Genomic DNA, 16,831 nt, shown 5'->3' with positions numbered 1-16,831 from the left:
GAATGACGAAGGTCTCGGCTAGCTTTTCTGCCAGAAAATCCCCTCTTCAAAATCTCTCCCTGTCCTCATACGGCTCCGATCGAGAGGGAAGGCCGGGCATTTTCTAATTAAACAGGCCAGACTGGCACCGATTTTATGCAAAGCTGGAGGCGCCCAGCTACGTCTGAACCTCTGAGCCGACCGAAGGAAAATAATCGGTGGATTTACTTAGATTATAGGGGGGAGAAAGCCTCTCCTGGAAGTCGAAGCTTGGAGTATATTATGAAATCGGTTTACTTCATTCGGCTATCTTTAGAACGGGGACAAAAGGCTACTTCACACTCGCCTCAGTGTTTACACACGCCTGCACCCAAGGGGAGAGTCAGGCTTCCAAATAGCATCCACAATTAAATCAGAGTCCGAGGCAAAAGGTTCCTCAAAGCTCCAATTTATGAAGAGAGCCACGTTGGCACATCTGGGTATACCTGAATCCGAAAGTTTCCCAGTTTTCCCCATTGTTGAAAGTTCAAGATCTTGCCCCTCCACCCACAAGTCCACCCCATGGTCCAATCTCCCACTGCCATGCTGGCAGCTTCCACCCATCCAGTTCCGGTCAAGTGCAGAGGAGACAAAGGATGACCTTGGCTTTCTAGAAAGAATGTTGTTATGGCTACTTATCCTCTAACTCGTACAATCCATCCGCCCATTCTCCAACAACAGAAAACGCATAGTAGAATAATAAAAAGTATGACAGGCCAAAGATCCCAAAGAAAAGATGGCTTTCTGGCCTGACAGGGAAGGGGAGTGTGACATAATAAATAGACATTGAATTCTTCCTTCCTTTTTTTAAAGCAAGATTTTTTTCAAAGCTGGCCACTTTGAGTTGGACTCCCAGAATTCCCCAGCCAGCCATGAATTCTGGGACTTGAAGTTCGCTCGTCTTAAAGTTGCCGAGAATAGAATCAAGATCACAGGAAGTGAGATGGCCACCCTTGGAATCCTGAATCCAGTTTTGGTCGCCACAATGTAGAAAAAAGAGGGTGAGATTCTGGGACCGTGATGGAGAACCTACCCTCTCTGATGGCACATAAGCCGTCACTCCATGCATACAAGCACCTGCCTCCCGCTGGCCAGCTGGTCTTCGAGTCTCTGCCGCGCATGCATGGGGGGCAGGGTGTGTCACTCACTTGTGGGGTGCCTCAGGGGTGCCTCAGGGGTCGGTCCTCTCGCCCCTTCTGTTCAACGCATATGTGAAGCCGCTGGGGGAGATCATCCGTGGTTTTGGGGTGGAGTATCATCTGTACGCTGACGATACGCAGCTGTACATTTCCACCCCAGACCACCCCAACGAGGCTGTCGAGGTGATGACCCGGTGTTTGGAAGCCGTCGGGGTCTGGATGGGGGACAACTGACTCAAGTTCAACCCCTCCAAGACTGAGTGGCTGTGGCTACCGGCAACCCAGTTCAGTCAGTTGATTCCATCGCTGACCATAGGGGGCGAGCAATTGCCCCCTGTGGAACGGGCGCGCAATTTGGGCGTCCTCCTAGATGCCCGGCTGTCAATGGATGACCATGTGGCAGCCGTGGCAAGGGGGGCGTTCCACCAGGTTCGCCTGGTGCGCCAATTGCACCCCCTACTGGACCGGGATGCCCTACGCACGGTCACTCATGCACTGGTGACGTCTCGGCTGGACTACTGCAATGCCCTCTACATAGGGCTTCCCTTGGGACGCGCTCGAAGACTGCAGCTAGTCCAGAACGCAGACGTGCGGGCTATTTTTGGGAGTACTAGGTACTCCCATGTAACACCGCTCCTGCGCGAGCTGCACTGGCTGCCTGTGGTCTTTCGGGTGCGTTTCAAGGTGTTAATCACCATCTTTAAAGCGCTCCATGGCTCAGGACCTAGGTACTTGCGGGATCGCATCCTACCACACACTTCCCTGCGACCGATTCGCTCTCACAGGGAGGGGCTCCTCCGGGTGCCGTCCACTAGGCAGTGCCAACGGGCGACACCTAGGAGTAGAGCCTTCTCTGTGATGGGCCCAACCCTCTGGAATGACCTCCCCCCCGATATCAGAACCACCACCGACTTTCTCTCCTTTCGACGAAAACTGAAGATTCACCTGTTCCGTTTAGCCGGCCTGGACCATTCATAACCTCATTATACCTCTTGGCAGATATATTTTTAAATGGGTAATTTTAATTGGGTATTTTTTTAGGATTGTTTATATACTGTTTTTTATCTGCTTTACCTGTACAGTGTTGTATTGCCTCCTCTTCTATGTTTTTATGTTTCCATGTTTGTAGTCTATTTTATCTATCTCACTTGACTGTACACCGCCCCGAGTCCCTTTGGGGAGAGGGGGCGGTATAAAAATCGAAATAAAAGGTAAAGGTAAAGGTGTGCAGGACGCACATGTATGCACATGAGGCAGGACGCATGCATGGGGGCCACGTGCACATTGCATTGGGGGTTCGGGCACATGAGCACCCATTTGTGTGTGCTTTGGGCACTCAGTCCGAGAAAGGTTAGTCATCACTGTTCTAGAAAGAATGCCGAGAAGAGCAAGAAAGATGATTAGGGGACTGGAGACTAAAACATATGAAGAACGGTTGCAGGAACTGGGCATGTCTAGTTTAATGAAAAGAAGGACTAGGGGAGACATGATAGCAGTCTTCCAATATCTCAGGGGTTGCCCCAAAGAAGAGGGAGTCAAGCTATTCTCCAAGGCACCTGAGGACAGAACAAGAAGCAATGGGTGGAAACTAATCAAGGAGAGAAGCAACTTAGAGCTGAGGAGAAACTTCCTGACAGTGAGAACAATTAATCGGTGGAACAGAATTTGCCTCCAGAAGTTGTGAATGCCCCAACACTGGAGGTCTTTAAGAAGATGTTGGATATCCATTTGTCTGGAACGGTATAGGGTTTCCTGCCTAGGCATGGGGTTGGACTAGAAGACCTCCAAGGTCCCTTCCAACTCTGCTATTGTATTACGTTGTTTGGGAGGATGGGGGGATTCCCTCACCACCCCATAAAACAATTTAACAGTGGCCTCAGCATTCTTCCATGCCAACGGTGAGACGAGAGCAAACATTCAAATGTGAGGAATCAAGGAGATTCTCTTCTTGTTGAGACTTTAGAATGAAAAACGTGGCCTGGAGCAATTTCTGCATCTCGGATTTTCCTCCCTGCTCTCTCTTTCCTTTTCTGTCTGCTCCTTCCCTCCCTTTTACTCTATGATGCAGCTGATCCCGTCCCTCATTCTAGGCTGTTCCGATCATATGATGCTCTCTCTCTTTCTCTCTCTCTCCCTCCCTCCCTCCCTCCTCCCGTAGACAGAGTCTTGCATGAGTCACCTCTGGCTCCACACTGAGCATGCTCCCTGCATCCCAACCTGAAGCATCATCAAGACGACATCAGGAGCTGACAAGCCACCTGAGACGATCCTTCCCCTGCTTGCTTAGCTTCGCATCTCTCTTCCTCCGACCAAGAGCCTCAGCACTGCAGATTACAGCTTGACAAAAATCAGAAGGGATCTTGTGCATCATCTAGTCCAACCCCCATCCAAGCAGGAGACCCTACGCCATTTAACAAATTGACAGTGTCAGAAGGGACCTTGGAGGTCATCTAGTCCAACCCCCTCACCCAAGCGGGAGACCCTACGCCATTTCTGACAGAGTCTCTTCTTGAAAGCCTCCAGGGATGAAGCTCCCACAACTTCTGGAAGCAACTTCTGTTCCATGGGTTGATGGTTCTCATTGTCAGGAAATTCCTCCTTGTTTCTAGATTGAATCTCTCTCCTTGATCAGTTTCCATCCTTTCCAACTGGGACTATATACCAGGAACCAAAAACCAAGCCAAATCCTGCAGCTGTTTATTGAAGGTGTTGTTTATAAAGAGCCAGCAACATCACTTCCATCACAACCATTCTGTGAAAAATCACAAGTCCTGTATCCCTCTGTTTTATTTCTAATTTCTTTATTATTTTTCCGTCCTGTCTGCAGGGAGACTTTTAGACCGGAGGCTAAAACATACGAAGAACAGTTGCAGGAACTGAGTAAGTCTAGTTTAACGAAAAAGAAGGACCAGGGGAGACATGATAGCAGTGTTCCAATATTTATTTATTTTATTTATTTATTTATTTCGATTTATCAGTCGCCCCCTCTCCGCAAAGGGACTCCGCAAAGGGACTCCGCAAAGGGACTCCGCAAAGAGAAAGAAGGACTAGGGGAGACATGATAGCAGTGTTCCAATATCTCAGGGGTTGCCACAAAGAAGAGGGAGTCAAACTATTCTCTAAGGCACCTGAGGGTAGAACAAGAAGCAATGGGTGGAAACTAATCAAGGAGAGAAGCAACTTAGAACTGAGGAGAAATTTCCTGACAGTTAGAACAATTAATCAGTGGAACAGAAATTGCCTCCAGAAGTTGTGAATGCCCCAACACTGGAAGTCTTTAAGAAGATGTTGGATAGCCATTTGTCTGAAACGGCATAGGGTTTCCTGCCTAGGCAGGGGGTTGGACTAGAAGACCTCCACGGTCCCTTCCAACTCTACTATTGTATTGAGACTTAGATTCATAACCATCCCTTGGCCACAGGAACACAAGCTGTCCTTGACTTATCACCACCATGGAGCCCAACACCTCCGTTGCTATGCAAGACAGTTGAATTCTGCTTCGTTCTACAACCTTTCCCGCCACGCTTGTTAAGCGAACCGCTGCGGTTGTTAAGTGAGTAACATTGATCGGCTTCGCTTGCCGGAAGGTTGCAGAAGGAGATCGCGTCTTCTGCACTGCAACCGTCGTAAACATGAGTCAGTGGCCAAGCATCCGAATGTGGGTCATGTGACTATGGGGAATGGTACAATGGTCGTAAGTGTGGGAAAGGGTCATAAGTCACTTTTCTCGGTGCCATTATAACTTAGTGGCCTTAACGGCACTACGTCTACACGGAGGGGTACCACAAGCTTCTGTCTTAAGCCCAGTACTCTTCAACATCTTCATCAATGATTTGGATGAGGGAATAAATGGGGAACTCATCAAATTTGCAGATGACATCAAGCTGGCAGGAATAGCCAACACTCCAGAAGATAGGCTTAAGATACAGAAGGATCTGGATAGACTTGAACCCTGGGCCCTGTCTAAACTCAATGAAATTCAACCTAGAGAAAAGTCAAGTCTTGCTCTTAGGCAAGAAAACCCAAAGGACACACAGAGACTGGGGGAAACGAGGCTTCATAGCAGTAACTGTGAGAGAGATCGTGGAGTCTTAGAGGACAACCAATTAAATAGGAGCCAGCCGTGTGCAGGGGCAGCCAAAAAAGCCAACACAGTCCTAGGCTGCAGTAACAGAGGGATTCAATCAAGGTCAAGGGAGGTACTAATACCATTCTGTAAAGCCTTAGTAAAGCCACACCTAGAGTCCTACATCCAGTTTTGGTCACCACACTATAAAAAAAAGATTTTGAGACTCTAGCAAGAATGCAGAGAAGAGCAACCAAGAGGATTTGTGGAGGCTGAAATATTTGAAGAATGGTTACAGGAACTGGGCCTGGCTAGTCTAGGGAAGAGAAGGACCAGGGGAGACAGGAGAGCATCTTCCAATATTTGAGGGGCTGCCACAGAGAGGAGTGGGGGATGTCAAGCCATTTTCCAAGGCACCTGAAGGCCAGACAAGGAATAATGGATGGGAACCCATCAAGGAGAGATTCAACCTAGCAATAAGGAGGAATTTTCTGACAGTGAGAACAATCAACCAAAGGAACAGATGTTGTGGGAGCTTCATCACTGGAAGCTTTCAAGAAGAGACTGGACTGCCATTAGTCAGAAATGGTGTATGGGTCTCCTGCTTGGGTGGGGGGTTGGACTAGATGATCTCCAAGGTCCCTTCCGACTCTGTTAATCTGTTTTCTGTTTCCAACTTTGAATGTCTGTAGAGATTCTCAGTCCTCCAGGTCCTGGTTGCCCCAAAAGTGCTTTTTTCAGGAGGAAACTGGACTTTCTGGTTTTTCTTTTGAAGACGTCTCGCTTTTCATCCAAGAAGCTTCTTCAGCTCTGACAGGATAGTGGGGAATGGATGGATTTATACTCCTTGCAGATGGCTGGTCATCTGCAAACAAGGAAGTCCAGTTGCCTCCTGAGAAAGCACCTTTGGGCCAACTGTGAACGGTTACTAAATGAAGTGTTGCAAATCTACATGTACACTTATGCTTAAACCCTAAGCATCTTTGTTGCTCTTCTCTGCAGTCTTTCTAGAGCAGTGTTTCTCAACCTTGGCAACTTGAAGATGTCCGGACTTCAACTCCCAGAATTCCCCAGCCAGCGGCTGGGGAATTCTGGGAGTTGAAGTCCAGACATCTTCAAGTTGCCAAGGTTGAGAAACATTGCTCTAGAGTCTCAACATCTTTTTTATAGTGTGGCAACTGAAATGGGATGCAATATTCTGAAGGCCAGTTGCTCCACTGATTAATTGCTCTCACCGTTAGGAAATTTCTCCTTAGTTCTAAATTTCCATCTGTTACTTTTTTGTCCTGCCTTCTGGTGCCTTGGAGAATAGTTTGACTCCCTCTTCGTTGGGGCAACCCCTGAGATATTGGAAGACTGCTATCATGTCTCCCCTAGTCCTTCTTTCTGTTAAACTAGACATACCCAGTTCCTGCAACCATCCTTCATATGTTTTAGTCTCCAGTCCCCTAATCATCTTTGTTGCTCTTCTCTGCACTTTTTTCCCCAAAGTCTCCACATCTTTTTTGTAATGTGGGGACCAAAATCTGGATTCAGGATTTCAGGTGTGGCCTTATTAAGGCTTTATAAAACGGTACTAAGATTTTGAATCCATGCTTCTGTTTATACAATCCAGGATTGACTTTGCTTTTTTGGCTGCTGCTGCGCAGGGCTGGCTCATGTTTAAGGGATTGTCCTCTAGGACTTCCAAGGTCCCTCTCACACTTACTGTTTTTGAGCCAATTTGCACCTAATCTGTACCTGCACCTTTGTGTTTTTTTCTGTCCAGGTGTAAAGCCTTGCTTCCCTCCACATTAAAATTCATGTTGTTGGATAGGGCCCATTTTTCAAACCTGCCAAGATCTTTCTGGATCCTGAGCTTGTCTCCTGGCTCTTCCTGCCAGCTTAGTGTCATCTGCAAATTTGATAAGTTCTCCTTCTATTCCCTCATCTGAGTCATTCATGACTGGGTCCAGTCATCCAACTGACCTTCTCTGCAGCTGTGATTTCCAGAGACGGTGTTCAAATCCAGGGGGGGCGGGGGGGGAAACCCACACAGATTGCTTCAACCGTCCGTCTGCTCCGGCAGCTGCCCTGGACAGAGGATCTACTGTCCAGAGAACAGGAGGCTCTCTATAGATCTTTTCTAAGAATCCTGCCAAAACTGAAAAAACTCCTTTTTGATACAGTCCGGGTTGCCCAACAGTCAACCAGACAATGAGGGCCTGTTTTATTATATGCTATTTCTTGATTTTTATTTTTCCTATCAAGGTGGCCGAATTCTGAATTTCCTGGAATTCCAACCGAGGATCAAATCCTCGTTATGATAGCTGAAAGATAATTGGGCAATCATTTTTGGTACTAAACAAGAAAGCATCAACCACACGGGAAGTTCTCGATTCACAACCCACAACTGAGCCCAGAATGTCCCCTCCTACGCACAGCCGTGGTTAAGGGAGCCGTTTTGCCCCGTTTGCAACCTCTCTTCCCAAAGTGGCTCCCTGCAATCGTTAAGTGGTCGTTAAACGAATCCAGCTTCCCCTATTAACGGCTTGTCGGAAGCCCTGCTAGGGAAGGCTACCAATAGGGACCACGTGACCGCAGGGCACTGCAACCGTCATAAATGTGAGACAGCCCGCATTTTGATCAAGTCACCATACTGTGACGGTCGTAAGTGTGAATACCGATCATCGGTTCCTTTTTTTAAGTGCCGTTGTCAGTTCAAATGGTCACTAAATGAATGGCTATAAATCGAGCATGATTCGTAACAGGTAGCCTGACCAGGGTGTATGTTACGAGAAGAGTCCTCCACTCCTCTCTGGCAACAGAATCCCTTATGCCACCAGGCATGAAATTTTGGGCTTGGAAAACCTAGAACCTACGATCTGACCTAAGCGTAGTAGACAAAATTATCTGCTACCACACCTACCTGTCAACGACTACTTCAGCTTCAACCACAATATTACATGATAGATATGTCAGGCCTGCAGCCATCTTTTCTTTTGATGCTTTGGCCTGCCACGCTTCCTATTCTTCTACTATGCCTCTTCTATTGTGGGAAAATGGGAGGGGGGAAATTGTACGGATGCTATGTAGCCATAACAACATTCTTTCTAGAAAACCAAGGTCATCCTTTGTCTTTCCACCTCTGCATCTGACCAGAACTGGATGGGTGGAACTGCCAGCACAGCAATGGAAGATTGGACCATTTGATGGACTTGTGGGTGTGGGGCCAAGATCTTGAACTTTCATCGGTGGGGAAAACCGGGAAGCTTTCAGATTCGGGTTTTCCCAGATGTGCCAACATGGCTCTCTTCATAAATTGGAACTTTGAGCAATCGTTTGCCTCGGACTCTGATTTAATTTTGTGTGTTATTTGGAACCCTGACAAGATACAAACTCAAGGTGAAATGCTCCAAACTCGATTGCAGAAAATACAACTTCAGCAACAGAGTGGTCAACCCCTGAAATGCTCTACCTGACTCTGTGGTTTCATCCCCAAACCCCCAAAACTTTAACCTTAGACTGTCTAATGTTGACTTCACCCCATTCCTAAGAGACCTGTAGGGGCATGCATAAGTGCACCAGCTTGCCTACCGTCCCTGTACTAATTGTCCCCATTTATTCGTACCCATTTCCTGTGTTCTGATTTACGTTTATTCTTATTCGTGTTATCTTTTACATGTTTGACGAACTAAAATAAATAAATGAATGAAATGAAATGAAATTCATCTGGAGTCTCAAATACTTCAGAAAGAACATTTCCAACTTGCAATCAATTCGTTTCCAGCCTCGTTACTAATCAAAGATTTCCCTTTCACCAAAAAAAAAAAAGCCATTCGCAGTCAAATCATTCAATCCCAACCATGAGAAAAACATGAAGAAGAAAAAAGGAAAAATATCTTCCGCATTAGAAACCCGGCTGCACAAACAACACGGGCATCTAACTTCCTGCCTGCAATCAGCAATTTGTCTGCCAGGATGACTGCAGATCAACCTCTGGATATTCGGCCTGAACTCCAGGTGTGGATTATGGTTTGGGAGATTGTTGTCGGAAGCCTCTGGCCGAAGCAGTAAGCAAAATTCTTTATTTCATTCATTCATTTTTTTTCTTTCCTTTCTTCATGCATTAATCTGTGTCCCCCTTTTATTATTTTTACAAATAACTCAACGGGAACATCTGGAGTACTCCTTCCTCCTCCTATTTGCCCCACAACAACAACCCTGCGGGGTAGGGTGGGGTGGATTGAGAGGGAGGGACTGGCCCAAAGTCACCCAGCCAGCTTTCATGCCTAACGCAGGACTAGAACTCACCATCTCCTGATGCCTGGCCCAAAGTCACCTAGCTGGATTTCACATCTAAGGTGGGACTAGAATTCAGAGTCTCCTCCTTTCTAGCCTGATTCCTCAGCCACTGAACCAAACTGAGTCTATCCATCTGTTTCTCTCCCTCCCTCCCTCTCTCTCCCTCCTTCACTATCCATCCATCCATCCATCCATCCAACCAACCAACCATCATCTCTATCCATTGAAATCTGTTTGAATCAATCTATCTATCTATCTATCTATCTATCTATCTATCTATCTATCTATCTATCTATCTATCTATCTATCTATCATCTATCTATCCATCTATCATCTATCATCTATCTATCATCTATCTATCTATCATCTATCTATCTATCTATCTATCTATCTACCTACCTACCTACCTACCTACCTACCTATCATCTATCTATCTATCATCTATCTATCTATCTATCTATCATCTATCTATCTATCTATCTATCTATCTATCTACCTACCTCTATCTATCTTTATCTATCTATCATCTAGCAAGCTAGCTCTATCTATCATCTGTCTATCTAAGTTCCCTTCGTGCATATGTGTTAGTCATTCCTGACTCTAGTGGGCAGTGCTCTCCGTTTCAAAACCAAAGTAACAAATAACGAGAGCTCACTCCATTACGCAACACTAGGGATTCGAACCGCCAAACTGCCGACCTTTCTGACCGACCACATCAGCATCTTAGCCACTGAGCCACCACATGTCTGTCGTCTGTCTGTCTGTCTGTCTGTCTGTCTCTCTCTCATCTATCTATCATCTATCTATCATCTATCTATCTATCTATCTATCTATCTATCTATCTATCTATCTATCTATCTATAATCTATCCATCTATATTTCTGTCTCTGTCTATCTATCATCGGCCTATCATCTATCATATCTATCTATATCTATCTACAGTATCTATCTATCTTCTATCACTCTCTCTCTCTCTCTATCAGAACCTCCAGTGGCCAGAGCAGCAGACAGGCCAAAACTTTCCCTCGCTGCTGTCCAGGCACTTTGTCCGAAGACCAACCACCGGTAGCCATTCAGGGCCTCGGAGACGTGATTTTCCCCCTGCACCGTCTTGTTCCTTAAAACCCAAGCAAACCTTGGGATGCCAAGGACTCAACCGCCCAACTACACCCACCCTGTGCTTTGTGCTCCTTTCTTCCAAAACAAATCCAGGTTTCTAGTCCTCGTGGTTCCGAGGGCTGGAAGGCAGGACGCTCCTTTGGCCAGAGCACCGAGATCGAGACCATCTCAAAAGCGGAAGGCGAGGGAGAAAAAGATCTCCTTGGCCCAAAAGAGACTCGCAAGGACGAAGGAAAGGTCTTGTTGGCCACCCGAGTGACGATGGGCCCAGAGGGAACGCTCACCTGCCTGGAATGACACACACACACCCGCGTGGCCCGCCGCCTGCTTTGGGATGGCACTTCCGGGCCTCCCTTCTCTGGGAAGACGGGGGCAGCAACTTTCTGGCGAGCACCAACCTGGGGAAGTCTTCATCCTGCCACTCTTCCTTGACTTCCACATTGTCCATCCGTAACGTGGCTTCCGTGGTACCCATGTCGCCTTCGCTGGAAAGTCCCCTCACCTGTGAAAGGAGGCACCAGACCTTGAGTGGACAACACAGACCTCAGAAAACGCCTCCTCCGTTACCCCAAAACTTTCGTCTTTCTTCCCAGATTTCTTTGAACCCTTTCCCGCGACCGAAGGATCAGGAGCTCCGAAATCAAGAAGCTCGGCTTCTCATCCCCCCCCCCCCGAGTTGATCCTTCCTTTTGGAATCAGGGGAAATGGATCCCCCAACTACAGCCCATCCACACACAGGCTTCCTGGGGACACCCCCCCAAAATTTGATCTAAGTCCGGCCTGCAGGAGTGTCACGGTTGCCTAGAGGTAGAGCTCTCGCCTCACAATCCGGAGGCTGTGAGTTTGATCCTAGGTAGAGGCAGATATTTCTGGGCACGATAAGAATATATCTGCCAAACAAAACTCTTCACTGGCGACAGGGAAGGGCATCCGGCCATGAAAATGCTCTGCTAGCTCAATTCTGTTGCCCAGATTCCACCCTGTCGTTAAATGAAGATAATGATGTAAGTCCGGCCTGCAAGGAAGAGATGCAGGAGAGGGTATGGTAAAGGTAAAGGTTCCCCTCGCACATACGTGCTAGTCGTTCCCGACACTAGGGGGCGGTGCTTATCTCCGTTCCAAAGCTGAAGAGCCAGCACTGTCCGAAGATGTCTCCATGGTCATGTTGCCGGCATGACTAAAGTGGCCGAAGGCGCACAGAACGCTATTCCCTTCCCACCAAGCTTGGTTCCTATTTTCCTACTTGCATTTTTTACGTGCTTTCGAAATGCTAGGTTGGCAGAAGCTGGGACAAGTCACGGGAGCTCACTCCGTTACGTGGCGCTAGGGATTCGAACCGCCGAACGGCCAACCTTTCTGATTGACAAGCTCAGCATCTTAGCCACTGAGCCACCGATTTCCCCGACACAAGGATTTGGACTTTGGGACAGAATTAGTCCCCAAGGAAGTTGGACCAAGGGCTCTGGGTTCTGGTCCAGCCTCCTGAGCACCTCCCACCCTCCCCACCGTCAGGCTGGTGCTGGGGCCAAGAAGGCCACGCAGAGAGTGACTCTCCGGCAGAGTCATTCACCATAGAGTTTCTTCCTACCAGATTGTCTGGGGAAACGAAGAGAAGGGAGCCAGGAATGAACACGGAACTCTCTGAAAATCACGAATTGGACAGTTCCAGGGCTTGGCCAGTTGTCATTTTTATGCAGAGACCTCGCCTTTTTTTTTTCTTTCATTGCTGCCTCTTGTGGGTGAGACTCAAAGCGATTAATCAGGCAGAACACAGAAGCCTTGGAAGGGACCTTAGAGGTCTTCTAGTCCAGCCCCCTGCTCTGTAAGGGGGGGGGTTCCCCTCCCCAGATACCTTTCCCCCTTTTTTCTTCTACACCATCATGGGCATCTTTAAATAAGCATCTCATCCTCCAGCTTTCGAGGGGGGGAGAGTTTGCAGACACAGATGAGACAGTGATGGGGAGGGGGGAGGGTTTGAGGCTGAGGCTGAGTCAGAGCAGGTAGCTTCCTGAATGGAAAACGCCCAGCAGGGATGAGCTCCAGGGATGATGCTAAGTCAGCCAACACTGCGTTAGGCTACTCTGGCGTTTGGGCTGAATGGCCAGCAAGGCTCAGCCGTGGGAGGGAGGGAGGGAGGGAGGAAAAAGGGAGGGAGGTGGCAGGGAGGGAGGGAGGAAGAAAGGAAGGGAGGGAGTGGGGAGGGGGAGAAGGGAAGGAGGAAGAGAAAGGAAGGAAGGGAGGAAAAAGCAGGGAGGGAAGGAAGGAGGGAAGGAGAGAGGGGAAAAAAAGAAGGAAGGAAGGAAAAGGGGAGGAAGGAAGAAAGGGAGGGTGGGAGGGAGAGGGAGGGGAGAAAAGGAAGGGAAACAGGAAGGAAGAGAGGGAGGAAAAGGGAGGGAGGAAAAAGGGAGGGAAGGAAAGAAGGAAAAAGGGAAGGACAGATGGTGGGAGGGAAAAGGGAGGGAAAGAGGGAAGGAAGGAAAGAAGGAAAAGGAGAGAGAGGGAAAAAGGAAGAAAGGAAGGGTGGAGGGAGGGAGGGGAGAAGGGAGGGAGGGAGTAAGAAAGAAGGGAATGAGAAAGGAAGGAAGGAAGGCCGAGCCTGCCAGAGACGCCGGACAGCCGGGCAGATGCGCGGCCAGGCCTGCCCAGGTGAGGCCGGAGCCCGCCCGCCCTTCTCCCGCCGCTCCTCGGGGCCATCCCGCCCGGGCGGGGCCGCCCCCTTCCCCCGCCAGTCGCCCGTCCGGCGGCCGGAGCGCGCCTTACCGAGCCGGGCTGCGCTTCTCCCCGCGGGCGTCCTCAGGCGGCGTCGCCCGGCAGGCGCGGCTGCCCCTCCGGCCCGGCCTCCATCCCTCCCTCCGCTGCGGCGGGGCCTGCGAGCGACGCCCGGGCTCTTCGGAGCGCTTGACAGGCGGGAGACGCCGAGGATGCCACGGAAGGCAGGCAGGCAGGCAGCTCCAGGCGCGTCCCCGTGCGCGCTCCGCCGCCGCCGCCGCCGCCGCGTCCCCGCCCTGCCCAGCAGCTGCAGGAGGACGAGCGCAGCCGGGCAGCGGAGGCACAAAGACCCCCCCGGGGCTCCCCACGGCTCCTCCCCCCGCTCCTCGCCCCCCACCCGGTGGCCAGCGGAATGGGCGAAGGCGCTGGGGGGCAATGGGACAATTTGTTCTCAAAACCACATCTGGTGACTTTGGCGTTTCGTTCTGTCCCTCCTTTTCCCTCCTTTCTTTAATGGTTCTATTCCACCGAGTCTTTGATATGGGCGCCCCTCTTGTCCTGCGGCGAGCTGGCCACAGCGAGTTGGCCATGGGGTGTTGCCCATTGCAAATTGGCCATGGCAGTTGCAAGTTGGCCATTGCAAGTTGGCCATTGTCAATTGGCCATTGTGAGTTGGCCATCATGTGTCGGCTGTTGCTAGTTGGCCATTGCAAGTTGGCCATTGTCAATTGGCCATTGTGAGTTGGCCATCGCGTGTTGGCTGTTGCTAGTTGGCCATTGCAAGTTGGCCATGGTGAGTTAGCCTTGCAAGTTGGCTGTAGCAATCTGGCTGTGGCAAATTGTCATAGCCCCAGTGCCCAGCGCATGCTGCCCACCTTCTCTGCAGAGGAAGGAGATGAGCCATGTTGGCAACAGCTGCTGGGCACTAGACGGTGGGGGGAGATGGGAGGCTGGTGACTCTAGGAAGGAGTTCGTCTCAGGATGCCACTTGCCAAGGGTGAGAAGGAAGAACCACCTGAGGACATGAGGGCAAGGCCGTGCCAGTCTGCCTTGGCATTGCTGAGCTGGCACCCCTGACTCAGGAGACGGCCTTGATGCCTGAATTCCTGGGAATAAGAGATTTCTGGGGTCAAGGGGGCAAGGAGCCCACCCAGATGTGGCTGGGAATCTCGGCATGAAACTTTGGTGGAGGAAGGGTGGGTGGTTGGGTGGGTAGGAAGGAAGGAAGGAAGGAAGAGGGGAGGCAGGGTAGGTGGGTGGGAAGAAGGAAGGAAGGAAAAAAGGGAGGAAGGAGGAAGGAAGATGGGAGGGAAGGAGGGATTAGATTGAGCCCCACCCTGCTGCCTTTCCAAAATGCTCAGAAGACATGGGGTGGGGGTGGGGGGTTGTCGGTGAGTGTGGACCACAAATGGAGATGGAGCTGAGCGAGTAATGGTTTGGCTTGTGATGCTGCTGCCATGGGGCGAGGGGCGAGGGGCAGTTTTTAACATGGATTTTAAATATTGAACATGGCCCAGAGACGTCATTCTCTGTGTGAGCCATGTCCACGGTGTTTAATAAATAAATAAATAGCTGGGTCAGGGATCTGGCCCGGAGAGGATTTCCCGTAGGGTGTGTGTGTGTGTGTGTGTGTGTGTGTGTGTGTGTGTGTTAGAGCCAGGCTACCCAGTTGTTGCATTTCCTTCTGCAAAAACACCGGAAGCAGAGCTAAGGAATGGAGGAAGAAGAATTCGCTCCACATTGCTGCATTGTAGGAGGACAGGCTGCTTAGTCTGGTGTGGTCTCAAACTGGCCCACTTCAACTCCCAGGATTCTCCCACCTCTTAACGTGGCCCAGGGTGAGAATAGCCCAATATCAGAGTAGCAAAGGGACCCTGGAAGTCTTCTAGGCCAACCCCCCTGCTCAGGCAGGAGACCTTATACCGTTTTACACAAACGACTGTCCAATTTCTTCTTAAAAACCTCCAGGGATGTTGGAGGCAAATTCTTTGGCGCATTAATTGTCAGGAATTTTCTCCTTAGTTCTAGGTTGCTTCTCTCCTTGATGACTTTCCATCCATGGCTTCTTGTCCTGCCCTCGGGGACTTTGGAAAATAGCTTGACCCCCTCTTCTTTGGGGCAGCCCCTCAAATATTGGAATACCATTATCATGTTGCCCATAGCTGTCCTCTTCTGCACGTTAACAGAATACAGAATAACAGGGTCGGAAGGGACCTTGGAGGTCATCTAGTCCAACCCCGGTCCAAGCAGGAGACCCTACACCATTTAACAAATTGACAGTGTCAAAAGGGACCTTGGAGGTCATCTAGTCCAACCCCCTCACCCAAGCGGGAGACCCTGCACCATTTCTGAGAGATGGCAGTCCAGCCTCTTTTTGAAAGCCTCCAGGGATGAAGCTCCCACAACTTCTGTCTGTCTGTCTCTCTGTCTCTCTGTCTCTCTGCCTGCCTGCCTGCCTGCCTGCCTGCCTGCCTGCCTGCCTGCCTGCCTGCCTGCCTGCCTGCCTGCCTGCCTACCTAATCATCTATCTCTATCTAACAGATTAACAGACAGGTGGCAGTCCAGCCTCTTCTTGAAAGCCTCCAGGGATGAAGCTCCCACAACTTCTGAAGGCAACTTCTCTTCCATGGGTTGATGGTTCTCACGGTCACAAAATTTTCTCCATATTTCCAGGTTGAATCTCTCCTTGGTCAGTTTCCATCCATTCTTCCTTGTCTGGCCTTCGAGGGCTTTGGAAAATAGCTTGACCCTTTCCTCTCTGTGGCAGCCCCTCAAATATTGGAATACAGCTGCCCCCCCCCCTTCAATTGAATCCCCCTGTTCAGTTGAAGTTGTCTTGTTTCTATCCTTTGTAAGCTGCCCAGAATCACCTTGTAATGGAAAATGGGCAGCGCAGAAATGAATCGATTTATTTTTGCCCCATTTTACGGCTTTTCTTCTGCCACCGTTGTTAAGTGAATCACTGCAGGCCTTACATTAGTCACATGGCCATTAAGTGAATCCAGCGTCCTCCATGGCCTTTACTCATCAGGAGGTCAGAAGAGGGGGATTACGGGACACCCCCTCCCCCCGGGGACCCTGTGGCCGTCATAAATATGAGTCACCTGTCAAGCATCCGAATTTGGATCACATGACCACGAATAGGCCGCAATGGTCGCTAAGTGTGAAAAACGGTCCTAAGTCACTTTTTTCAGTGCCGTTATAACTTCCAGTGGTCAGTAAGTGAAGTATTCTAAGTCAAGGATCACAGAGAGAGAGAGACATACTGTATATCTGTAATATAACTATAGATGTTAAATCTCCATCCATTTTGAACAAATAGGCAGGGGAAAAGACGCGAGTTCCTCTTTTTTTAATGTTTTTATTAAACTTTTTTTCTTTTTTTTAAACACAAATATCAACATTTCCACATCATTAAGCCTCCATTATACTCTTTCTATCTGTACATGTATAGCTTTATCTCTCTCTCTCTCTCTCTCTCTCTCTCTCTCTCTCT

The 16,831-nt window shown here is 49.3% G+C and overlaps 1 protein-coding gene across 1 annotated transcript in view; it reads right to left on the bottom strand.

Annotated features, from left to right (window-relative positions):
* Nucleotides 1-13,510, bottom strand: part of ATCAY (ATCAY kinesin light chain interacting caytaxin) — a 42,911-nt gene extending 29,401 nt beyond the window's left edge. The window contains exons 1-2 of the mRNA XM_081940789.1: nucleotides 13,387-13,510; nucleotides 11,025-11,128 (exon numbers count right to left, since the gene is read on the bottom strand). Of these exons, the coding sequence (XP_081796915.1) occupies nucleotides 11,025-11,101 (77 nt within the window). The 5' untranslated portion in view covers nucleotides 11,102-11,128; nucleotides 13,387-13,510. The remainder of the gene's footprint in view (nucleotides 1-11,024; nucleotides 11,129-13,386) is intronic.
* Nucleotides 13,511-16,831: the final 3,321 nt, after the last annotated feature.

The sequence above is a fragment of the Natrix helvetica genome (genome assembly GCF_964273705.1).
Source record: "Natrix helvetica genome assembly, chromosome: 1".
In the NCBI taxonomy this organism is placed as follows: domain Eukaryota; kingdom Metazoa; phylum Chordata; class Lepidosauria; order Squamata; family Natricidae; genus Natrix; species Natrix helvetica.
Note: the sequence above shows the minus strand (reverse complement) of the source record. Positions and strands in the feature narration are given on the sequence as shown.